We start from the raw sequence: 26250 nt of genomic DNA, 5'->3' as shown, positions 1-26250 counted from the left end.
GGATGGCGGTGGATTGAGATGATGGCGGTGGATGGGGACCGGTTGATCCTCTCCAGGGGGAGGATGGCGTTGGATTGAGATGATGGCGGTGGATGGGGACCGGTTGATCGTCTCCAGGGGGAGGATGGCGGTGGATGGAGAGGATGGCGGTGGATGGGGACCGGTTGATCGTCTCCAGTCCCCTGGACTCTTCCATCCATCAGGTCGCGACCCCGCCGGATTGCTGACATCACGCAAGCGCGCTGCATCAGGGCCCGTGCTGAGTCGGTGAAACAGCCAAAAGGGTTTAAAAATCTGGGGACACGTGACCCTTTCTGCGGTCGGTCAATCAAGTGAGAGAGGGCGGTGTCTGTGGGGGAGGCGTTCATTTGTCCCGAGTCCGCAGTGCGCATATCCCGCTCCGGGTGGGCCCCGGGGGAGGAGACGGTTGGAGAGGACAGGGGAACGGACTTGTCAATCGGGTTTGATCCAATGGGTACAAAATCTATGGGGGGAGTTGGAGGATGAGAGAGAGCCCCATACTTTAATCAGTGATGGGCGGGGGGATGGGGGAGAGGGAGAATGAGAGAGAGCCCCTGACTTTAATCAGTGATGGACGGGGGAGGGGGAGGGGGAGAGGAAGAATGAGAGAGAGCCCCTTACTTTAATCAGTGATGGGCGGGGGAGGGGGGAGAATGAGAGAGAGGCCCTTACTTTAATCAGCGATGGGCGGGGGAGGCGGAGAGGGAGAATGAGAGAGAGCCCCTTACTTTAATCAGTGATGGGCAGGGGAGGGGGAGGGGGAGAGGGAGAGGGAGAATGAGAGAGAGCCCCTTACTTTAATCAGTGATGGGTGGGGGGAGGCGGGGAGGGAGAATGAGAGAGAGCCCCTTTACTTTAATCAGTGATGGGTGGGGGGAGGCGGGGAGGGAGAATGAGAGAGAGCCCCTTACTTTAATCAGTGATGTCGGGGGGGGGGAGGGAGAATGAGAGAGAGCCCCTTAATTTAATCAGTGATGGGCGGGGGAGGCGGAGAGGGAGAATGAGAGAGAGGCCCTTACTTTAATCAGTGATGGGCGGGGGAGGGAGAATGAGTGAGAGCCCCTTACTTTAATCAGTGATGGGAGGGAGAGAGGGAGAATGAGAGAGAGACCCTTACTTTAATCAGTAATGTGGGGGGGAGGGAGAATGAGAGATGGCCCCTTACTTTAATCAGTGATGGGCGGGGGGATGGGGGAGAGGGAGAATGAGAGAGAGTCCCTTACTGTAATCAGTGATGGGCGGGGGAGGGGGCAGAATGAGAGATGGCCCCTTACTTTAATCAGTGATGGGCGGGGGGATGGGGGAGAGGGAGAATGAGAGAGCTCCTTACTGTAATCAGTGATGGGCGGGGGAGGGGGGGAGGGAGAATGAGAGAGAGCCCCTTACTTTAATCAGCAATGGGGGGGGGGAGGAAGAATGAGAGATGGCCCCTTACTTTAATCTGTAATGTGGGGGAGGGGGGAGAATGAGAGATGGCCCCTTACTTTAATCAGTGATGGGCGGGGGGATGGGGGAGAGGGAGAATGAGAGAGAGCTCCTTACTGTAATCTGTGATGGGCGGGGGAGGGGGGAGAATGAGAGAGAGCTCCTTACTGTAATCAGTGATGGGGGAGGGGGGGAGGGAGAATGAGAGAGAGCCCCTTACTTTAATCAGCAATGTGGGGGGGGGAGGAAGAATGAGAGATGGCCCCTTACTTTAATCTGTAATGTGGGGGAGGGGGGAGAATGAGAGATGGCCCCTTACTTTAATCAGTGATGGGCGGGGGGATGGGGGAGAGGGAGAATGAGAGAGAGCTCCTTACTTTAATCAGTGATGGGGGGAGGGAGAATGAGAGAAAGCCCCTTACTTTAATCTGTGATGGCCGGGGGGAGGGAGAATGAGAGAGAGCCCCTTACTTTAATCAGTGATGTCGTGGCGGGGGGCGGGGGGGTGGGAGAATGAGAGTTGGCCCCTTACTTTAATCAGTGATGGGCGGCTGGATGGGGGAGAGGGGGGATGGGGTAGAGGGAGAATGAGAGAGAGCCCCTTACTTTAATCTGTGATGGCCGGGGGGAAGGAGAATGAGAGAGAGCCCCTTAATTTAATCAGTGATGGGCGGGGGAGGCGGAGAGGGAGAATGAGAGAGAGCCCCTTACTTTAATTAGTGATTGGCGGGGGGATGGGGGGGAGGGAGAATGAGAGAGAGCCCCTTAATTTAATCAGTGATGTGGGGGGGGGAGGGAGAATGAGAGATGGCTCCTTACTGTAATCAGTGACGGGCGGTGGAGGGAGAATGAGAGAGAGCCCCTGACTTTAATCAGTGATGGGCGGGGGAGGGAGAATGAGTGAGAGCCCCTTACTTTTATCAGTGATGGGAGGGGGAGAGGGAGAATGAGAGAGAGAGCCCCTTACTTTAATCAGTGATGGGGGGGAGGGAGAATGAGAGATGGCCCCTTACTTTAATCAGTGATGGGCGGGGGGATGGGGGAGACGGAGAATGAGAGAGAGCCCCTTACTTTAATCTGTGATGGCCGGGGGGAGGGGGGAGAATGAGAGAGAGCCCCTTACTTTAATCTGTGATGGCCGGGGGGAGGGGGGAGAATGAGAGAGAGCCCCTTACTTTAATCTGTGATGGCCGGGGGGAGGGGGGAGAATGAGAGAGAGCACCTTACTTTAATCAGTGATGGGAGGGGGAGAGGGAGAATGAGAGAGAGCCCCTTACTTTAATCAGTAATGTGGGGGGGGGGGGAGGGAGAATGAGAGATGGCCCCTTACTTTAATCAGTGATGGGCGGGGGGATGGGGGAGAGGGAGAATGAGAGAGAGCCTCTGACTTTAATCAGTAATGTGGGGGGGGGGGGAGGGAGAATGAGAGATGGCCCCTTAATTTAATCAGTAATCTGGGGGGGGGAGGGAGAATGAGAGATGGCCCCTTACTTTAATCAGTGATGGGCGGGGGGATGGGCGAGAGGGAGAATGAGAGAGAGTCCCTTACTGTAATCAGTGATGGGCGGGGGAGAGGGAGAATGAGAGAGAGCCCCTTACTGTAATCAGTGATGGGCGGGGGAGGGGGGAGAATGAGAGAGAGCCCCTTACTTTAATCGGTGATGGGCGGGGGAGGGAGAATGAGGGAGAGCCCCTTACTTTAATCAGTGATGGGCGGGGGAGGGGGAGAGGGAGAATGAGAGAGAGCCCCTTACTTTAATCAGTGATGGGCGGGGGCGGGGGCGGGGGAGAGGGAGAATGAGAGAGAGCCCCTTACTTTAATCAGCGATGGGTTGGGGGAGGGTGAATGAGAGGGAGCCCGTTACTTTAATCAATGATGGGATGGGGGAGGGCGAATGAGAGAGAGCCCTTTACTTTAATCAGCGATGGGTGGGGGAGGGGGAGAGGGAGAATGAGAGAGAGCCCCTTACTATAATCAGTTATGAGCGGGGGAGGGGGAGGGGGAGAGGGAGAGGGAGAATGAGAGAGAGCCCCTTACTTTCATCAGCGATGGGCGGGGGAGGGTGGGAGGGAGAATGAGAGAGAGCCCCTGACTTTAATCAGCGATGGGCGGGGGAGGGGGAGAGGGAGAATGAGAGAGAGCCCCTTACTATAATGAGTTCTGGGCGGGGGAGAGGGAGAATGAGAGAGAGCCCCTTCCTTTAATCAGTGATGGGCGGGGGAGAGGGAGAATGAGAGAGAGCCCATACTTTAATCAGTGATGGGCGAGGGAGGGGGAGAGGGAGAATGAGTGAGAGCCCCTTACTTTAATCAGTGATGGGCGGGGGGATGGGGGAGAGGGAGAATGAGAGAGAGCGCCCCTTACTTTAATCAGCGATGGGCGGAGGAGGGGGAGAGGGAGAATGAGAGAGAGCCCCTTACTTTAATCAGTGATGGGCGGGGGGATGGGGGAGAGGGAGAATGAGAGAGAGCGCCCCTTACTTTAATCAGCGATGGGCGGAGGAGGGGGAGAGGGAGTATAAGAGAGAGCCCCTTCCTTTAATCAATGATGGGCGGGGGAGGGGGAGAGGGAGAATGAGAGAGAGCCCCTTACTTTAATCAGTGATGGGTGGGAGGGGGAGAATGAGAGATGGCCCCTTACTTTAATCAGTGATGGGTGGGGGGAGGGGGGAGGTAGAATGAGAGATGGCCCCTTCCTTTAATCAGTGATGGGCGGGGGAGGGGGAGAGGGAGAATGAGAGAGAGCCCCTTTCTTTAATCAGTGATGGGTGGGAGAGGGAGAATGAGAGATGGCCCCTTACTTTACTCAGTGATGTGTGGGGGAGGGGGTGAGGTGGAATGAGAGAGCCCCTTACTTTAATCAGTGATGGGTGGGAGAGGGAGAATGACAGAGAGCCCCTTACTTTGAACAGTCCAACTTGTTTCCTGTTTTAATATAAAATGCTGACTATTCAGATTTCCCACATTCCTGAGCTGCTTGCATTGACTTAAATGACATTAACTTCCAGCGAATATCCTGCAATTTTCTGCGTCTGGCCCGAGGGACTTCAAAGCTCGGTTTGTTCGTCTTAGAGCAGGTAAAGGGGAGATTTAATAGTGGAGTTTTGATCGGGTAGATCGGGAGAAACTCTTTCCACTGGCAGGAGGGTCGGTTACCAGAGGACGCAGATTGATGAGAATTGGGAAAAAAGCCAGGTTGAAGATGAGTGGAATTTTCTTTACGCAGCGAGTTGTTCTGATCTGGAACCGAATGCCTGATAGGGCTGCGGAAGCAGATTCGTGTTTAAAATCTACCCCAATGACTCTGTCTATAACTGATGCTCCGACTGTCCAGTCGCTCGCGGTGAACAAATTTGTTTAGTAACTTTCAAAATGGAATTGGTTAATCACTTGTAAAGGAGAAAGGTTGCAGGACTATTGGGAAAGTGCAGGGGAGTGGGATTAAATGGATACCACTTTCAAAGAGCCAGCAGGGGCCAAATGGCCTCCTTCTGTGCTGTCTGCTTCAAATCAATGGGGGGATTGTAAATCGAAGCATTTACGTCATTTGAGCACTTAATACGAAACTTAACTCGCATCAAACCCACGTGAAACAGCTGGTAGGAAGAGTAAAGGCAACGCGAGGTTTCGGGTTCTGTCCCACATGATCTTTATATGTCAGTAACATTTAGCGGAAGAGGTGACAGCGAGGTTGATGTGCGCTGACACTTCCTGGAGGGCTCCACTCAGATTGTGTCCAGGGGAGAGCAAGGCGGGGAGATCAGCCGAATCCCCGAGTACCAGAGTCCTGACTGGGGACAGGGAGAGCAAGGCGGAGAGATCAGCCGAATCCACGAGTACCAGAGTCCTGACTGGGGACAGTGAGAGCAAGGCGGGGAGATCAGCCGAATCCCCGAGTACCAGAGTCCTGACTGGGGACAGTGAGAGCAAGGCGGAGAGATTAGCCGAATCTACGAGTACCAGAATCTTCACTGTGGACAGGGAGAGCAAGGCGGGGAGATCAACCGAATCCCCGAGTAGCAGAGTCCTGACCGGGGACAGGGAGAGCAAGGCGGGGAGATCAGCCTGATCCCCGAGTATCAAGTCCTGACTGGCGACAGGGCCCGTGCGGACCAGATCACATGTCGCTTCAGTCTTTTCAATGGACGAATTGGGTGAGTGACTGAGAATGATGAGAGTGGGGGATTATATCGAAGGAAACACATGTCTGCATTTAGTGCAGATCTCTCCTCTTTTTCTCTCGTCACACACACGGTTCTGGGTGGAAACCAGGTGGTGATCAGAATTAAAGATAAAACCTAATGCAGAGAATCAATCAACACCAAATACGGGTAACCCCATTATTCTCAGTTGGATGATAGGGTCGAATTGAAACCCAGAGCGACTTTAATCAAAACACAGTGGAATTGAATAAACCTTTTGGTAAACATTAAACTGAAGGGGGAACTGAGTCGGTCTCAAAATGTCTGCCTCTGAGTGACAGAAAGTAACAGCAACATGCTGAAACTTGCAGGGACAGAGGCGAACGGTTTCCGTTTGTGTGAACTCACTTCCTCAACCTTTTAATCTATAAGAACAAGACGCTTTTGCACTTTGCATGTGGTCTGCCCTTGCTGTGTCTGATTGAACGTTTGATATGGACATGTGTCTTCTGGCAATTTAACTTGTTAAATACCAGTCCGTGTACGATTTTAGAAGTGGTTGATGGTTAAAGGTTAGATTTCATCATCCTGCCGCTTCTCCCCCAACAGAAAATACACACAGATACTCAGTCACTCGCTAATATACAGAGGCATCCTCTGTCTCCCTCTCACACACACAAACTCACTCAGATATACAGAGCCATTTTCTCTCTCTCTCTCTCTCTGCCTCTCACATACACAAACACTCAGTCAGTCCCACATTGATACACAGTGTGTCTCCCTCCGTCACGTCTACACACACCTGCTCAGAGTCACTCAGATATACAGACACATCCTCTCTCTCTCTCTCTCTCTCTCTCTCTCTGTCTCTCTCTCACACACACACACACCCACTCAGTTGTTCACTGATGCACAATGTATCTGGCTCCATCACATAAACACACATTCAGAGTCTCACAGTTAGACAGAGGCATCCATTGTCTCTCTCTCATACTCATACAATCCTCAGTTGCTCACTGATAAAATCTGTTTCACTCTCCCTCTCTCTCATGTCCACACAAACATTAAGATTCACTCACTGAAACAGACACGAGTTCACTTCCCCTATCTCTCTCTATCAAACACACAAAGAATCACTGACTGATATACCCACGCCTCCTCTATATCTCAAATGGTACATTGCCATCTTTTGGGGTCGGTACCCGAGAGAGCCTGCCCCGCCCATTGTGTAAGGAACGGTAAACTGCCATCCTGTGGTGACACGGTGCCCTCCCCGCCCCATTGTGCCATACACGGTACACTGCCATCCTGTGGTGACAAAGTGCCCTCCCCGCCCCCTTGTTCGAGACAAGGTACAATGCCATCCTGTGGTGACAAAGTGCCCTCCCCGCCCCGTTGTATCAGACACGGTACAATGTCATCATTGGGGACACCGTGCCCTCCCTAAAGTGTGAGTCCTTCGATCATATCCATTGTGTTTGGACAGTGGCCACAATAAATCTTTCAATTCCAATTACGCATTCAACTATTGATATTTTTGGGGATAGTGATTTGATTTATCCTAAAACTAAGAATGGGCCATATTTGTTCACACATTCTACTTCAAATCATTTCGTTACTGATCGTGATTTTATCTAATCAGAGATATTTTATTACAGGCATGAGAATGAGTTGTAATCTATCGTCCAGTTCTGTACATCAATGACCATTTATAGCAAAATAGAAACAAGTTAATTGCTGAGAGCTTCTATTTTCTCTTGTTCTCTTAAATATGGTCAAAGTTCCCACCACATTCCCACACTGAGGTGTTGTTATTACAGTTAATACCTATTTGACAGTTAAATATTGTTATTAAAATGTCTCACTTGTAGTTACAAACGTTCCTTCCCCACCCCCACGTGCCAGAACTTTGGAGTTTGCAGCTAACTGGAGACACATCCAGCCTCTGAGTCAGGAACTGTCAATTCAAGACGGTTAGAAACCCGGTCCACAGTTGTTACTAGGACTTATACTCATCGCAGTGTCCAAACAGTAACACTCACAGCAGGGGAAATCTCTTCTTTCTGTGATAAATCAGTCCCATGTTATGTTATGTTTTGTAAATATTCAGCGAAGTGAACTCACTGTAATAGTCACACTTCCCAGTCACGGTGTTGGGGCAGTACAGCTGCCTTCTGTGGGTAGAACCATATCCCTGAGGATATTGTCCCATCAACTCTCCCTGTTTGTCGATGATGCTACTAAAATACACTTGGAAACTGGGGGTCTCGCCCCTGGATGGAGTTCAGCCAGAAAATATAAAGGAATGGTCACTGATTCACAAATAGCAAATGTGATCCTAAAACCAGGGGCGGGACATGGAGAAGGAATTGCCTCTAACTAGGGCTGGAGAATGAAACGATCAAATATTGTGGTCGGGGTGGTAAAGAGACATGGAATGTGGGAACAGAGTTCCTCAAACAGTGTGTTTATTCAATCAAATATTTGTTGTTCAATTGTTTAAGTTTCAATTACTTTTATTTTAATTCAACATTAGAGGGAAAGTGCAGATTACATTCTGCTTCACACAGTCAATGTTTGTCTCATTTTCTGCCCTGCCATTATTAGATCTCCCGGTGAATGACGGAGTGATTGAGAAAATCCCACAGCTGGAAGTAAACAGGGATTGTAGACTGAGGAACAACAGCAGGTGAATCAGCACAGGATTGTGAGAGCAGCAACTAGAGAGAACCCTTCCGATTCAACGAGCTTCCATAGATGGACTGGGGAGAAAGGTAAGAGAAAGTCTCACTTACTCAGATAAACACTGGTCCTGTTGACGGTCCACAAAGGTTACAAGTTAAGGGGCGAAATGGTGAGAATGAGACTGGGAGAGTCTGATCACCGAGTACAATTATCCAGCATGAGGCCGTGCAATGAAATGTGAAGTGAGATCAGTTTCTATCTCAAAACACACAGTCACTGATGAATCTTGTGTGTGTTTTGGAGTGAAGGGGTTTGATCGAAGAAGTGGCTCCAGTCCGAGGCAGAGCCCAGCAGAAAAACAGTGTCTCCCCGCCCCCAGCATCAAATCGGAATGAACCCACCTTGATAGCCCTCATAATATCGATATTATGTTGTGTGTTCAGGTAGTACCAGACAGTGTTACCGAATTCAAATATATTTCAGATCCAACTATCAAAATCAATCATCTTACTGGGTTTTACTTAATGTTATTTCCCATCAGTAAATCTATTTCTGAATTTCAAAATTACAGTTGAATTAAATGATTACCATTTCGATATAATTTGGTGATAAAATGATATGTAGATCTTAAATTTTAATAAAGATTTATAAAATTTCTTCCATTTGATTATTTTGTGTGCGGTGTCACAATAAAGACCATCCTAAAACTCACTTCTTTGACCAAAATTTTGGCCATTTTCTGTCTGATTCGGCATCTGTGAAGCGCCTTGGGATGTTTTTTCGATGTTAAAGGCTCTGTGGTGATGCAAGTTGTTGCTGTTGTGTGTTTATTATACTAGTGTCAGTGTGAGTGAAACAGCAGGAATTGAATTTTACAAAGTCTCAAACTTGGTTATAAATTAATGCCGGAGAATAACTTCAAATATAGTTTGGAGAAATTACTGATCCGAGATTTAATCATTTTTACATTTCCACAGTGGGGAAAGGAAATGGCACTGGGACTGATTTTTTGATTGGGAGCACATTCGTGAGACACACATACAACTGCCAGTCACAAACGTGATTATATAAAAACAGTCAAATCCACCACTTGAACATTGAGACTGTAAAACCCAGAACGACATTCTCTAAATAAATATTGTGCATCACCTGAATGTTTAAAGTTACACGATTCATAACATTATACATTAGTGTTAATATTAGAACAGTGGTAAATCTCCTCACCTCCTACAGTGCTCATTAGTGTTAATATTAGAACAGTGGTAAATCTCCTCACCTCCTACAGTGCTTATTAGTGTTAATGTTAGAACAGTGGTAAATCTCCTCACCTCCTACAGTGCTCATTAGTGTTAATATTAGAACAGTGGTAAATCTCCTCACCTCCTACAGTGCTCATTAGTGTTAATGTTAGAACAGTGGTAAATCTCCTGACTTCCTACAGTTTTCATTAGTGTTAATATTAGAACAGTGGTAAATCTCCTCACCTCCTACAGTTCTCATTAGTGTTAATATTAGAACAGTGGTAAATCTCCTCACCTCCTACAGTGCTCATTAGTGTTAATATTAGAACAGTGGTAAATCTCCTCACCTCACACAGTGCTCATTAGTGTTAATATTAGAACAGTGGTAAATCTCCTCACCTCCTACAGTGATTGTCAGGTGCTGACACCATGGGGATGTGGTAAATATATTCCAGTAGAAACACCAACCAGGACACCTCTCCATGAACACACGGACACTTTCACTGCCCAAAGGCACCAGAGGAATCCCACCCAGCTATATATTGTGTATGAGGATAGATATCATATTCATAAAGTATCTGAATTTAATGACGAAACTCAACAAATCAAAAATATTCAACACAATTTGTGAATAAAAATAACACAATTGCCTCAGACTGTGTTAAACCGAGTGAAGGGTCATTTAATCCATCAATGATCACCCCGCTCCAGATTTCCCTCCAGAATATTCACTGCCTCAGGAATAAGGCTGGTTCTGGCCTGTACTGTGTGAGTAAATCTTACCAAGGGACGTTCCCAGTTCAGAGTCTCTGCCGATGGGTTCCCGTCTGGAACTGGGTTGTGGAGATCAGCGGGACTCACTGGACTTCACTGGGCAGCTGTCTATGTCACACCTGATGTGGAGTGTTGATCATAACACTCGGGAAATGCTCGATCCCAGAGCGAACAGCTGTTGTGCTGATGGGGGAGGAGAGACTTGGAATCATGTTTAACAAGGCAATGCTCTGCTTATTTTAATATTTCTGTCTAACCCTCCTATTTATATTATATTTATTACAGGGCATCAGAATCTGGGAACGTCTGTCACCACCATGGCTGAAGGTTCAAACAGGGGAGAAGATCCAACATCTTCAACAAGAATGAGAATGGACACAGGTAGGTTCAGAAAATTCTTCACAATACAATTTCCGTCCTGACAAAGGGTCCAGATCAGGAGCAAGAACCTGCAGTTCATACAGGAAGATGTAACAGTACAGATACAGTGTAGATAGAGGGAAGTGAGTGACCATCGAGAGGCATAGTGCAGTCACAGGTGTAGGGATCTCCTGAGTACTGGAACTGTCCAATTGATACCTGATGGTGGGGACTGTAATGTGGACAGAGACAGTGACTCAGAGGATGGTCTTCCTGAGTAACAGTGTGAGGCCAGGGAGCAGGGGGACACCCCGAGTGGGGCGGGGGTGAGAGGCAGGTGGGACACAGGAATAGGAGAGTGATAGTGATGGGATATTCCATAGTCAGGGAATAGACAGGCTCTTCTGCAGCCCTGAGCAGGTCCCGATCCGAACCGATCAAGAACAATGGTTTTACAGACTGGGTGAATGTAGCAGGAGGGAAGAGTTCACGGTCTTGGCGAATAGAGTGAGTTTCGGGAGAAGGGAAGGGACGGACACGATATGAACCGACCAACAATGGTTTTACAGACTGGGTGAATGGAGCAGGAGGGAAGGGTTCACGGTCTTGGGGATAGAGTGAGTTCAGGGAGAAGGGAAGGGACGGTCACGGTCTGAACTGACCACCATTGATTTTACAGACTGGGTGAATGGAGCAGGAAGGAAGGGTTCACGGTCTCGGGGCACGAGGGTGAGTTCAGGGAGAAGGGAAGGGACGGTCACGGTCTGAATCGAACAACAATGGCTTTACAGACTGGGTGAATGGAGCAGTGGGAGGGTTTCAGCTGATATGACTGGAGGGTGGGAAATATCCGGGTCTGAGATGAGAGAACGGAATTCATAAAACTGTTGGAGCAGGAGCAGAAGATTTATGAAATAATGAAAAGTTATTGGCAGGTAAAAAGGAAGGTGGTTTTGAAGTATTGAGAGATAAAGTCACTTGGTATTAAAAAAAACAATAAACGGAAACGGGTCAACATTCCAAAAAATCGGAGTAATGGTTGATTTTTATCTCTAAATATACAAATCACTCCAAACACATTTGGAAAATCAGAATCATCAGAGATGTGATCTAGTATCTGTAAGACAGGGCCTGATTTTTCACAGGACTCAGAGCAAAACGTTCTTGGTTATCACATTTTGAGGAGAAAGAAAAATACCTCTGGTCGCCAGTATTAATAAAGCTTCTATGACAGAGCTGGAACAATAACAACTTACATTTATATAGCGCCTTTAATATAGTAAATCTACCCAAGGGGCCTCACAGGAGCGATTATCAAACAAAATTTGACACAGAGTCAAATAAGGAGATATTCGAACTGGTGACGGAAAGCTTGGTCAAAGAGGTAGGTTTCAAGGATATTCCAAAAGGAGAACAGAGAGGTAAAGAGAAGGATTTGGATCTGAGAAACATCGCCGAGGTGGATAAATCACTGGCCCCAGAGATAACACATCCGAGGCTGTTAAAGGAAGTCAAAGAGGCGATAGGAGGGATTCTGACCCCAATTTCTCAATCCTCGCTTGTTATCAAAAATATCCAGGTGGACTGAAGGAGCCCAAGTAATGTCTCTGCTAAAATAGGGAGAGAGGGTCAACGGGTAACTGGAGACCAATTAGTCTCCGTCAGTAGTGGGCAAACTCCTAGAATCTGTAATTCCAGATCGAATTCGTGAACGTTTCGAGATGCAGGGGATGATCAGGGGAGGCTGGAAATGATTCGCTGCAGACAAGCCGTATTTGACAAATCTGATGCAGCTTTGTTGAGAGGTGACTATATAGGTCGATGGAATGTATCACATGCGGTGTCTCTGGGTTTTCAGAAGGTGTTTGATAATGTGGCTCACAGGAGGCTTTAGCCGTTTGTTATAAGAGGAAATGTAACCGCCCGGATAGAAAGTCGATAATGTGTTTAGTTTTCTCCATTTTTGATCACAGATCCGAACACTGCAATCACTGAGTTCCTGACAAATTGCGACGACTATCATCTGTTCCAGTTGACGAAATTCTACCGGGACAGACTGGAACAGGCGATTGAAGAAGGGGTGGACGGAGTCAGCTCGTTGTTAACATACGAGTGGCATTTCAGTGGACAGGAACATCGGGTAAGTGGGAGGGACACAGAATGAGTTTGAATTATTTAAACATCAGGGAACTAACAGGATATGAGATCTTAGAATCAAACAATGTTACAGAACAGAAACAGGCCAAATAGGAAATAAATGGATCAAACTGAAAATACAGTAAATCTGAAACAATGATACGATGAGAGGAAAATACCCAGTGGATCGGTCAGTGCTTGCACAAAGGATAGAGGAACGCTTCGGGTATAACTTTTCTGTGGAATGAAAAAAAAGGAAATAGTTTCAGTGGGACTGGGAAAAGGAGAGACCAATATATTAAATATTGTTCTTTGCAGAAAGTCGTTGATCTCGTGGAGAAGGGAAACAGGGCGGACAGTTCCAAACTTCTCCTAAATCTGGTGATGGAGAAAGGCTCTCGGGCCCGAAGGGTGATGTGGGAATCCTTTGTGAAAATGCACCATGTGGTACCAAAGTTGGACAAAATACTGAAAGAGATGCAGGAACTTGGTACAGTAAAATCAGACACTGAATTCAATTTCAGATTGAAAAACTGCAGAATTTACTTTAATATTACACAGATCAGATTTCATGAAAGCTCATTGATTTAAACAGGTCCTGATCCATTTGATTATATGAACATCGGACGAGGTTTATCTGAAATACCCAGTCACCTGAAAGGTAAGTGATGAAATGGGGATTTCAAACCGTTTATTTCACTTCTGAGAATCAGAATGTTTGACTGTAGACTTTTGTTTAGAGATTGTCAGAATCTGGGAATCAGAAATTCATAGGGTGGAGGGAACAGAAATGAAACCTCGTTAGGAATATGCGGAGGTTGCATTATTTCACTTAATCCAGCTGATGATCGCCAGCACTTGTTAAATCCCCACACACCTGGTAGGATCCTGATACACCGTGAATCCCCATACACACCTGGCAGGGTCCTGATACACTGTGAATCCTCATACACAGCTGGCAGGATCCTGATACACTGTGAATACCCATACACACCTGGCATGATCCTGATACACCGTGAATCCCAATACACAACTCCTATGAGGCACATAGAAGCTCTGGGATCAGAATTAATGAGCAGTGCCTTAAGCCAGACTTTAAGGTTGACCGACTGCTCTAGAAATCTGGCCCACCATCAACGGTAGGGAAAGAGGTGGAGAAATGCAAAATATTAAAATGTTTTCATTACACAGCACAGAATGAGACGTCGGTGTTCGATCTGATCTGAGAAGATGTTCAGATGTTCAAACAATAGATCGTTAATCCGTGGAGTAATGTGAGGGAAAGACAATATTCAGGGTAATTCGGAAGTTCTGGGCTGGCTTCCTAATGGCAGTGAAAGAGTGAACTTATTCCACTCAAAGAATAGTCCTTTAACTCAGGGTCTTTTTTAGACCCAATGGAATGACTGATGGCAGTGAAAGAGAGAATTTATTCTACTCAAAGAACAGTCCTTTAACTCAGGGTCTTTTTGGACCCAATGGAATGACTGATGGCAGTGAAAGAGAGAACTTATTCTACTCAAAGAACAGTCCTTTAACTCAGGGTCTTTTTGGACCCAATGGAATGACTGATGGCAGTGAAAGAGAGAACTTATTCTACTCAAACAATAGTCATTTAACTCAGGGTCTTTTTAGACCCAATGGAATGACTAATGGCAATGAAAGAGAGAACTTATTCGACTCAAAGAATAGTCATTTAACTCAGGGTCTTTTTAGACCCAATGGAATGACTAATGGCAATGAAAGAGAGAACTTATTCTACTCAAAGAATAATCCTTTAACTCACGGTCTTTTTAGACCCAATGGAATGACTGATGGAAACAGATTTGTAATTTCCCAATCCTGCATTGTAGGAAATTCAGACCAAAATGAAACAACAGAGTATAATTATTGGGAGAACAGTTGATATGAACTGTGAATGTTTTCTGCTCTAACATTACACTGAGTGATGTGGGCAGTAGTTCTAATTCTAATTCTATGAAAGGACTGTTATAAAAACACATTAAATATAGGTGCAAAGCTGCTGAAATATTGTTCACAATTTCTGAAACACAATATAACGGGAGAATGATTAGAGACAGGAAAAGGCCATTTGGCCCAAATAAGCCTGCCTCTTTTAGAGAGATGGCCCCACCTACTCCTCCTCTCAGTGTATCCACAGAAACACGTTCAATTGTCTTTTAACCCCACTTACACTGCCCCTTCAGTGTGTTTCCCTGGTAACTGTGTCCCCCGCTCTCTGACCCTTCAGTGAGAAAATTACCCTGATTTCTCTTCTTATTTCTGACTTTAAATTTTCTCCGTCTCTAATTATTTTCGTGAGTGTGAGCCTTTTTCCTGCATTAAAGTTGTGAATTACGTTGAAATGAGTCAATACCGAAGTCTCTTACACTAACAAGATACATCAAACCCTCTCACCATTCCCTCAACCTAAACTCCTAATACCTTAAATTGTCTTTCTTAATCCCCCCTGTACCTTCAGAATGTCAGTAATATTTACCTGTGATCAGGTGACTGAAGAAGTATAGGTCTGATACAATAACATTGAAACTTCTGTTCATTCACAGTCTGTCCCTCTCCCAGTGCCCACAATATCCCAGATAACCTGCCCGAGGTCTGATACAATAACAGTGGAACTTCTGTCCATTCACAGTCTGTCCCTCTCCCAGTGCCCACAATATCCCAGATAACCTGCCCGAGGTCTGATACAATAACAGTGGGACTTCTGTCCATTCACAGTCTGTCCCTCTCCCAGTGCCCACAACACCCCAGATAACCTGCCCGCGATCTGATACAATAACAGTGGAACTTCTGTCCATTCACAGTCTGTCCCTCTCCGTGTGCCCACAATATCACAGATAACCTGCCCGAGGTCTGACACAATAACAGTGGAACTTCTGTCCATTCACAGTGTGTCCCTCTCCCAGTGCCCACAATATCACAGATAACCTGCCAGAGGTCTGATACAATAACAGTGGGACTTCTGTCCATTTACATTCTGTCCCTCTCCCAGTGCCCACAATATCCCAGATAACCTGCCCGAGGTCTGACACAATAACTGTGGGACTTCTGTCCATTTACAGTCTGTCCCTCTACCAGTGCCCACAATATCCCAGATAACCTGCCCGAGGTCCGTTCCAATAACAGTGGAACTTCTGTCCATTCACAGACTCTCCCTCTCGCAGTGCCCACAATACCCCAGATAACCTGCCCACGGTCTGATACATTAGAATCATAAAATTTTTACAGCACAGAAGAAGTCCGTTCAGCCCATCGAGCCCCTGCCGGCTCTTTGCAAGAGCTACCGAGTTCGCCACATTCCCCTGCTATTTCCCCGTAGCCCTGCAAAACTTTTCCTTCAAGTATTTATCGAATTCCTTTTCGAAAGCCACGATTGAATCTGCTTCCACAAACCCTTTCAGAGAGAGCAGTCCAGACCATAACTACTCGCTACTTAAAAAAAGTTTATTCTCCTGTCGCCATTGGTTATTTTGCCAATCACTTTCAATCTGTGTCCTGTGGTTCTCGACCGTCCGATCAATGGGAACAGTTTCTCCTTATTTACTTGACCTAAACCCTTCATGGATTTGAAAACTTCTATCAAATCTCCTCTCAATCTTCTCTGCTCCAAGTGGAACAACCCCGGCTTCTCCAGTCTATCCACGTAACTGAAGTTCCTCATCCCTGGAGCGATTCGAATAAATCTTTTCTGCATCATCTCTAAGGCCTTCACATCCTTCGTAAAGTGCGGTGCCCAGAATTGGACGCAGTACTCCAGTTGTGGCCAAACCAGGGAATTATAAAGCTTCATCATCACTTCCTTGTTTTTGTCGTCTATGCATCTATTTTTCAAGCCAAGTATCCCGTATGCTTTTTAAACTGCTTTCTCAACTTGTCCTGTCACCTTCAAAAATTTGTGAACATACACCCCCAGGTCTCTCTGTTCCTACACCCCCTTTAGAATGATACCATTTAGTTTATATTGCCTCTCCTCATTCTTCCTGCCAAAATGTTTCACTTCGCACTTCTCTGCGTTAAATTGTATCTGCATATGTCCGCCCATTCCACCAGCCTGTCTATGTCCTATTGAAGTCTATCACGATCCTCCTCACTGTTTACTGCACTTTCACGTTTTGCGTCACCCAGATCCAAGTCATTAATATATAGCAAAACAAGCAATGGTCCGAGTACCGACTCTTGGGGAACACCAATGTAAACCTTCCTCCAGTCCAAAAAACAACCGTTCACCACGACTCTCTGTTTCCTGTCACTGAGCCAATTTCGTATCCATGCTGCCACTGCCCCTTTTATTCCATGGCTTTCAAATTTGCTAATAAGCCTATTTTGCGACACTTTATAAAACGCCTTTTGAAAGTCCATATCAACATCAATCGTATTGCACTCCTCAACGCAATCTGTCACCTCATTTAAAAACTCAATCAAGATAGTTAAACACGATTTACCTTTAGCAAATCGGTGCTGGCTTTACTTAACTAATCCACACTTAATAAATTGAATACTAATTTTGTCCCGGATTATCGTTTCTAAAAGCTTCCCCACAACTGAGGTTAAACAATAGATTTCTGCCCATTTCAGTCTATTCAGTACACACAGTATCCCAGATAACCTGCCCTAGACATGATACAATAACAGTGGGACTTCTGTCCATTCACAGTCTGTCTCTCTCCCAGTGCCCACAACAATCAAGATAACTTGCCCAAGGACTGACGAAATGACACTGACGAGTAAAGTGATAATGAGAAGTTGTTACTTTTTTCAAAATAACTAACATTGAGAACCACTTTCTGTCTGTTCTCATTGAAGATGTTCAACAGAAACACAAGGAAACACTCCGGGTCCAAACTGAAACACTGAGAGTGAACACGATCCTAATAAAGGAGAAGGTTAAGATTTTCCAGCTGGTCACTCTTTACACTGAGCTAACGGTTATTTCTACTGTTCGAGATCGGACACTTGTAGAACATGAACTGCTGGCAAGAGGCCGAGACCATGAAGAGTGGAGAGGGAAACATCTCTGGAGAGAACTGGAAAAAATCCGAACAGATCAATTGTTCCAGAGCAGTTTTTCTCAGAGAGGCAGTTTGTTCCAGAAAATGAAAAGTTTCTTCCAGCGATCCAGTTCTGGGAGTTCAGCAGCAGTGAGCGGAGTCGCGGGGATTGGAAAAACAACAATGGTACAAAAGATTGTTTATGACTGGGCCACTGGGAAAATATACCCACACTTTCAATTTGTTTTCAGTTTTAAATTCCGGGATTTGAACGCTATTAACTGTAGAATAAACCTGAGGAATCTGATACTGGATATGTATCCTTACTTTGGGAATATTCTGGGAGATCTCTGGAAGAACCCAGTAGGATTACTGTTTATATTCGATGGTTTAGATGAATTCAAGGACAGTATCGATTTTGCTGACAATCGGAGAAATACAGAACCTCAGTACATGTGCACAGATCCTGAAGACTGGTGTGAAGTGTCTGACATTGTGTACAGTTTAATACAGCACAAGCTGCTCCCAGGATGTTCAGTGCTCGTGACCAGCCGCCCCACTGCATTACATTTATTGGAAAAGGCTGAGATCAGTGTCTGGGCTGAAATCCTGGGATTTGTTGGTGAAGAACGGAAGGAATATTTCAACAAGTTTTTTGAAGATCAGGCGGTGGCAGCAGCTGTTTTCAAACATGTGGAAGAGAACGAGCTCCTGTACACCATGTGTTACAACCCTTCCTACTGCTGGATCCTCGGTCTGTCACTGGGTCCCTTCTTCACACAAAGAGACAGGAAACAGCAGCGAGTTCCCAGGACCATCACCCAACTATATTACTACTATATTTACAACATTCTTAAAAACCATGGCCGAGAGATTGAATCCCCCCGTGATGTGTTACTGAAGATCGGTGAGATGGCCTTCACTGGAGTCTCCGAGAAGAAGATTGTGTTTAGAAATGGAGATTTGATCAAGAACAATCTGCAACCTTCCCAGTTCCTGTCTGGGTTCATGGTGGAACTTTTGGAGAGAGATGATTCTGCCCAGAGTATGGTTTACACATTCCCGCACCTCACCATCCAAGAGTTTGTAGCCGCACTCGCCCAATTCCTGACTCCAGATCCAGGGGACATCGGGAAACTCCTCAGTGAAGCCCACAGCAAGGAAGATGGGCGATTTGAGATATTTCTCCGTTTTGTTGTTGGTCTCTCCTCCTCACGGTCAGCTCGGCCCCTGGAGGAGTTTCTGGGTCCATTTCTTCATCACACAATTTGTGGAGTGATTGACTGGGTGAAGGAAAAGGTTGAAGGAGAGATTGGAAACATAGGGAGAGAAACTCGTAAAACGGACCTCCTGAACACATTCCACTACCTGTTTGAGTCTCAGAATCAAACACTGGCTCGGGTCACAGTGGGATCTGTGGAAACACTTACATTGAGTGAATTGCGACTGACCCCGATTGACTGTGCGGTGCTGTCTCATGTCATTGGACTCTGCGATACTATAAAACACCTCAATCTGGAGAACTGCTCCATTCGGTATGAAGGACTCCAGCGGCTGGGACCCGCACTGCACAAATGCCAGGTGTTGAGGTAACTGTTCATTTGTCTCTAACTGTTCGACCAATTGTAGAACAGTCACGAATTATATTGTTGCTCCGTAATGAAGGGAAACAAACAGTTCAGATAAACCAGAGAGAAGCAGATTCAACACAAATATGACAAATGATAAGAGGATCGGTTAGTAATTTCCTAAGGACTCGAGAATCTAAAATGGATCCTTGTGAACAAGTCGGGATTTTACAGTCTTTATCGGATCAGTAAATACAGGTCACTGGAGGAGTCTGACAATTGAATTGCAATAAATGATATTTATTGTAGTTTTTCTCACTGCCTGAGATACGTCCATTGAAGAGACTCCTTCTCACTGTTGCTTTCACGTAGACCGACAGTAACTGCAGCAGTCTGTGTGTCGGAGCATCCCACCCTCTTACCGAGGTGTGGGGACAAGTGACTGTCCCCGGACTGTCAACGTGTGTAGGAGAGGGAACCAGAAACACCGAACATTCAGTAACAAAGAGCAAAACACAGCTTTCGGGCAGTCAACCGCCAGTGGGCGAGCTGAGCTTTCCCCACAGGACGTCGGTCCGTTATCTTAACTCATCAATGACACAGCCCTTCACACTCTCCAATACATCCACTATCTCTTCACCCAGCTGGCAGCACTCGTGCCTCTGAGTCAGAAGGTCGTGGATTCAGGCCCCTCGCTCATTAATCCAGGCCGACACTTCAGTGGATTTGGGAACTAAAATATGCCGGTAAAAAGGTTGAAATCGAACGGGTTGTGGGATATTAGCCCAGCAGAACAAATACACACTGGGCAGCGTTGGGGCTTCACACACAGCCGGAGGCTCCTGGGTGAACCAGGGGCAGTGAACCCGGGAATTTCCCATAATCTGTCCCCTTGTGCGTGATGTCCTGCTCGGGGAGGGAACTTCAGAAAATTCCCCAAAAACGGTCGGGCCCGTTCCACCTGAAATAAATGTAGAGCCAGTTTAATGGGAATAAAGAGAGAGACTCCCCTCCCCTATAAACTCGGAGTACAGGGACATTTAAAACTTGTAACAGGACAGAATAAACTCTCCTTGATACATAAAGTCCTGTGGGACGCATTTTACAGCAGCCGTTAGCGCCTTTTCACAATATAACTCACTCCGAGATATTATACAGATTAATAAAATACTGCATAATGTACAGGTAATCGCCGCTTTATCATTTAATTCAGGGAAATCGCCCCATTCCCATAAAATCTGGGATTTAAGAAGCAGCAAAAATGAGACAAGTTTTCACAAACCTGACGGGACCGGTCACTGATCTCCAGGAGGGTAATTCTGATCATCGGGGAATGAGACCGGACTGAGGGACATTTAAAGGCTCCACACAGACAGCACGTTATTGAATAAATACATTTACTGATAGTCCCTGAATATATGTGGCATTGAACAGAGCGAAATTCATTGTCAGTGACAGGGACATCTGGTTATTAATTTCCTGAAGATTTTTGTGTTTCCTGTAATATCAGAGAGAAATTGTGTCAGATCGGGGATTGAATTCAATGTGTTTCTCACTGTCTGTTTGTGTTTAGACTGGGGAGCAACAAACTGGGAGATTCAGGAGTGAAACTACTGTCTGCGGCTCTGAGGAACCCGAACTGTAAAATACAGGAACTGTGGTAAGTATCAGACTGTGTGAGGTTGTGCTTACAATAACCGGATGTCTAACACGGTATATTAATGTAAGTTTTAGTAATAATAATACAAATCAATACTGGGAATTTACTCTGATTCCTGTTCTCTCTGCTTGCCTCTGTCTCTCTCCTCTGACTTTCTCTGATCTCCAGGTTATGGAAGAACGACCTCACAGATTCTTGCACCGAGCATCTCGTCTCCGCTCTCAGGACAAACCGGTCATTGACGGTCCTGGATCTGAATTTCAATGGACTGGGAGATTCAGGAGTGAAATTACTGTCTGCGCTTCTGAGGAATCCGGACTGTAAAATACAGGAACTGGAGTAAGTACCAGACTGTGTGAGATTGTGATTATAATAACTGGATGTCTGACACTGTACATTATTATTATCATCAGTAATAGTGTTTTTAATAAACACTGTACATTATTATTAGTGTCAGTAATAGTGTGATTAATAAACACTGTACATTATTATTAGTATCAGTAATAGTGTTATTAATAAACACTGTACATTATTATTAGTAACAGTAATAGTGTTATTAATAAACACTGGGGATTTACCCTGATTCCTGTTATTTCTGTCTCTCTGATCCCCAGTCTGGATGGTGTCGGTCTCACAGATTCTTGTACCGAGGATCTCGTCTCCGCTCTCAGTACAAACCGGTCACTGACGGGTCTGTCCCTGGGATCAAACTCCTTCACAGACCGATCTGTCCCCGCTCTCCGCTCCCTCATACTGACCCGCAGGAGTCTGGAGTGGATCTGGTGAGGGTTTGTGCTAATGTTCAATCTAACAAATAAAATATCAATGGGATTCAGTCCCTTTTGTGGGTAATATTTGTCTGTAATTTTTATTGAAATGTTAACCCCAGTCTCCCTGTTATTTACACTATTGTTCAATCTGTTTATTTCCTGTTTAATCTTTAATCTGTTTCAGTCTAGTGGAGAATCAATTCAGTTCAAACGGAAAGAGACACCTGGAGTCGCTGCGGGAATCCAGACGCGGACTGAGAGTGGGAGTGTGAACATTTCAATTTATAACCATTCCTGGTCTCATGATATGAACATTTCAATTTATAACCATTCCTGGTCTCATGATATGAACATTTCAATTTATTACCATTCCTGGTCTCATTATATGAACATTCCAATTTATAACCATTTCTGGTCTCATTATATGAACATTTTTGGCCGATTCTCTGTCCCTCCCCTTTAACCGGCCGCGCTCCAGGTTTAAATCCGAACGGCCCTTCAACGGTTTCCAGCTCGAGCTGAGCGAGCGTCGTCTCCCATTGTGACGTCAGAGGCCCAGCGACAGGGTCACGAGACTCAGTCACCCGGTCCCCCAGCGCTGATTCTGCCGGATATCCGGGGCTGGATGGTCACCAATGGGGCACTGGGTAAATGTACAGACAGGAAGGGCCCAGGGTGGGGCTCAGTCTGGGCTGCAGTGGGACACTGGGTCAATGTACAGACAGGAAGGGCCCAGGGTGGGGCTCAGTCTGGGCTGCAGTGGGACACTGGGTCAATGTACAGACAGGAAGGGCCCAGTGTGGGGCTCAGTCTGGGCTGCAGTGGGATACTGGGTCAATGCACAGACAGGAAGGACCCAGGGTGGGGCTCAGTCTGGGCTGCAGTGGGACACTGGGTCAATGTACAGACAGGAAGGGCCCAGGGTGGGGCTCAGTCTGGGCTGCAGTGGGACACTGGGTCAATGTACAGACAGGAAGGGCCCATGGTGGGGCTCAGTCTGGGCTGCAGTGAGACAATGGGTCAATGTACAGACAGGAAGGTCCCAGGGTGGAGCTCAGTCTGGCCTGCAGTGGGACACTGGGTCAATGTACAGCGAGGAAGGGACCAGGGTGGGGCTCAGTCTGGGCTGCAGTGGGACACTTGGTCAATGTACAGACAGGAAGGACCCAGGGTGGGGCTCAGTCTGGGCTGCAGTGGGACACTGGGTCAATGTACAGACAGGAAGGGCCCAGGGTGAGGCTCAGTCTGGGCTGCAGTGGGACAGTGGGTCAATGTACAGACAGGAAGGGCCCAGGGTAGGGCTCAGTCTGGGCTGCAGTGGGGCACTGGGTCAATGAACAGACAGGAAGGGCCCAGGGTGGGGCTCAGTCTGGGCTGCAGTGGGACACTGGGTCAATGTACAGACAGGAAGGGCCCAGGGTGAGGCTCAGTCTGGGCTGCAGTGGGACAGTGGTTCAATATACAGACAGGAAGGGCCCAGGGTGGGGCTCAGTCTGTGCTGCAGTGGGACACTGGGTCAATGTAAAGATAGGATTGTCCGAAGGTGGGGCTCAGTCTGGCTGCAGTGAGACACTGGGTCAATGTACAGACAGGAAGGGCCCAGGGTGGGGTTCAGTCTTGGCTGCAGTGGGACACTGGGTCAATGTACAGACAGGAAGGTCCCAGGGTGGGGCTCAGTCTGGTCTGCAGTGGGACACTGGGTCAATGTACAGACAGGAAGGGCCCAGCGGTGGGGTTCAGTCTGGGCTGCAGTCGGGCACTGGGTCAATGTACAGACAGGAACGGACCAGGGTGGGGCTCAGTCTGGGCTGCAGTGGGACACTGGGTCAATGTACAGACAGGAAGGACCCAGGGTGGGGCTCAATCTGGGCTGCAGTGGGACACTGGGTCAATGTACTGACAGGAAGGGCCCAGGGTGAGGCTCAGTCTGGGCTGCAGTGGGACAGTGGGTCAATGTACAGACAGGAAGGGCCCAGGGTAGGGCTCATTCAGTGCTGCAGTGGGGCACTGGGTCAATGAACAGACAGGAAGGGCCCAGGGTGGGGCTCAGTCTGGGCTGCAGTGGGACACTGGGTCAATGTACAGACAGGAAGGGCCCAGGGTGAGGCTCAGTCTGGGCTGCAGTGGGACAGTGGGTCAATGTACAGACAGGAAGGGCCCAGGGTGGGGCTCAGTCTGGGCTGCAGTGGGACACTGGGTCAATGTAAAGATAGGATTGTCCGAAGGTGGGGTCAGTCTGGGCTGCAGTGAGACACTGTGTCAATGTACAGACAGGAAGGGCCCAGGGTGGGGCTCAGTCTGGGCTGCAGTGGGACACTGGGTCAATGTACAGACAGGAAGGGCCCAGCGGTGGGGTTCAGTCTTGGCTGCAGTCGGGCACTGGGTCAATGTACAGACAGCAAGGGCCCAGGGAGGGGCTCAGTCTGGGCTGCAGTGGGACACAGCTCAATGTACAGACAGGATTGTCCCAGGGTGGTGCTCAGTCTGGGCTGCAGTTGGACACTCGTTCAATGTACAGACATGAAGTGTTCCTGGTAATTAATGTCCCCATGTACAGTCTCTGTCCCTCCCAGTTATGAGTCGGACTCTGTAACAACTGACCCTCGAACCCTCCAAAATCTCTGTGCTCCTCCAGTTTTGGCCTCTTGCACATCCCCCACTCCCTTTGCTCCACGATTGCCGGCCGTGCCTTTCGCTGTCTCGGCCCTATTCTCTGGAATTCCCTCCATAAACCTCCCCGCCTCTCTCTCCTCCTTTAAGACTCTCCTTAAAACCTACCTCTTTGCCAAAGCTTTTGGTCACTTGTGCCAATACCTCCTTGTGTGGCTCGGTGTCACATGAATCGCTCCTGAGAAGCGCCCTGTGACATTTTTCTACTATAAAGGTGCAATATAAATGTAAGTTATTGAAAGTTACTTCAGCTCAGGCCTGGTCTCGTTATTTTTTAAAATGGTGTTAGTGTTTCAAATTATTGAGTAAAGGATCCTGGAAATTCCATCCTTCCTCCTCCAAGCAGCACCGCAGACGTGACTGTTTGGTCGAGTGAACTGTATGTGTTTATGTTTGGTGGGGGGGGGTCTTACTCGGGAGGCTGGATATGCAGTTTGCACAAAATGGTGAGACGGACTATGAGCAAAAGAGCTCAGCTGGGACCCCACAAAATGGCCTCCCGACATGCAAAACAAAATGACCGCCATGCACCTGCCGCAAAATGGCTGACGTGGACCGGCCGCAAAATCACAGAATGATCCATCACAAAGGGAAACCATTCGGCCCATCGTGCCATTGTCGACTCTATTAAAAAGCTAACCAGATAGTCCCATTACCCTGATCTTTCCCCGTGGCCAACACATTTTTCCTTTTCAGTAATTATCTAATTCCCTTTTGAAAGTTACTTTTGAATCTGCTTCCACCTCCCTTTCAGGCAGTGAATTGCAGATCATTGCAACTCGCTGCATAAAAAATAATCCTCATGTCACCTCTCGCTTTTTGACAATTATTTTGAATCTGTGTCCTTTGGTTACCGACCCCCTGCCACTGGAAACAGTTTCTCCTTATTTACTCCATCAAAACCGACTCAACTCGCCGCTCTGTCCCCTCAAAGTTGTCGCATCTCCCCGAAACACAAGCATCATTTTGAAATTGTAACAAACCCTCGAAGCCCGTACAGGGGTTCATGTTTCCGACGTTAATCTCCTCTCGGCCCCTGTTTGTCTCACAGTGGGTTAACGTGTTTGTATAATATTGCAGGCCTGGCTACTTTAACCCCAGACTTTAACCTGGTTAAATCACAACGGTCACAATCGAACAGGAACGTGTTAAACCGAGGCCCCAAAACCAGGGCACAGAATGGAAATTAAACCCCAGGGCAATAAACAGACCGATCTCATGTGGGCCCTGTTTGGGTGCAACCTGTGCAGGATCTCTGGCTCGGTCCCTTCTAGAGGAGGCCTCGGTCAGTCCCCTCTTCATGAGGCCGCATTCGGTACCCCCTGGAGGAGTCCTCGGTCAGTCCACTCTGTAGAGGAGGCTTCGGTTGGTCCCCTTTGGGGGATGGCTTAGTCGGTCCACTCTGGGGGAGGACTTGGTCAGGCGCTCTAAGGGAAGCCACCATCCATCCCCTCCAGGGAAGGAGGCCTTGGTCGGTCCCTTCTGGGGGTGTCATCCGTCACCCAGAGTGATCCCAGAGTTGAAGTCTTTATATTTAGACCACCTCAGCAACCCCCAACACAACAACAACAACAACAACAACAACAAACAAACAAACAAACAAAAAAACAAACGACGACGACGAGGACGTGAATTAGTGTGGTGGCCATCTTGGACAAAATTGCCCCAAGTACCGAAGCCACCTTGGACAAATCGCCAGCGAGTACGGCAGTCATCTTGTTCGAAATGCTGGCAAGTGCCGCGCAGAGTGTCCCCAGTTACACCACAGCGACCCCGGAATGTCCCAGTG

At 47.3% G+C, this 26250-nt stretch overlaps 1 protein-coding gene across 3 annotated transcripts in view; it reads left to right on the top strand.

Moving 5' to 3' along the window:
- Nucleotides 1-24706, top strand: part of LOC137316360 (NACHT, LRR and PYD domains-containing protein 3-like) — a 32697-nt gene extending 7991 nt beyond the window's left edge. For 2 of the 3 annotated variants that reach the window (XM_067980428.1, XM_067980427.1), the window contains 10 exons: nt 8196-8362; nt 10574-10669; nt 12622-12788; nt 13103-13274; nt 13380-13445; nt 17609-19382; nt 20935-21021; nt 21190-21360; nt 21636-21803; nt 21976-24706. In XM_067980428.1, coding sequence (XP_067836529.1) covers nt 10606-10669; nt 12622-12788; nt 13103-13274; nt 13380-13445; nt 17609-19382; nt 20935-21021; nt 21190-21360; nt 21636-21803; nt 21976-22063 — 2757 coding nt within the window. In that variant the 5' untranslated portion in view covers nt 8196-8362; nt 10574-10605 and the 3' untranslated portion in view covers nt 22064-24706. Of the gene's footprint in view, nt 1-5112; nt 5601-8195; nt 8363-10573; nt 10670-12621; nt 12789-13102; nt 13275-13379; nt 13446-17608; nt 19383-20934; nt 21022-21189; nt 21361-21635; nt 21804-21975 lie in introns of those variants that run through there. The other variant, XM_067980426.1, reaches the window with a different exon arrangement.
- The last annotated feature ends 1544 nt before the right edge of the window (nt 24707-26250 follow it).

The sequence above is a fragment of the Heptranchias perlo genome, unplaced genomic scaffold (genome assembly GCF_035084215.1).
Source record: "Heptranchias perlo isolate sHepPer1 unplaced genomic scaffold, sHepPer1.hap1 HAP1_SCAFFOLD_59, whole genome shotgun sequence".
NCBI lineage: Eukaryota > Metazoa > Chordata > Chondrichthyes > Hexanchiformes > Hexanchidae > Heptranchias > Heptranchias perlo.
Note: the sequence above shows the minus strand (reverse complement) of the source record. Positions and strands in the feature narration are given on the sequence as shown.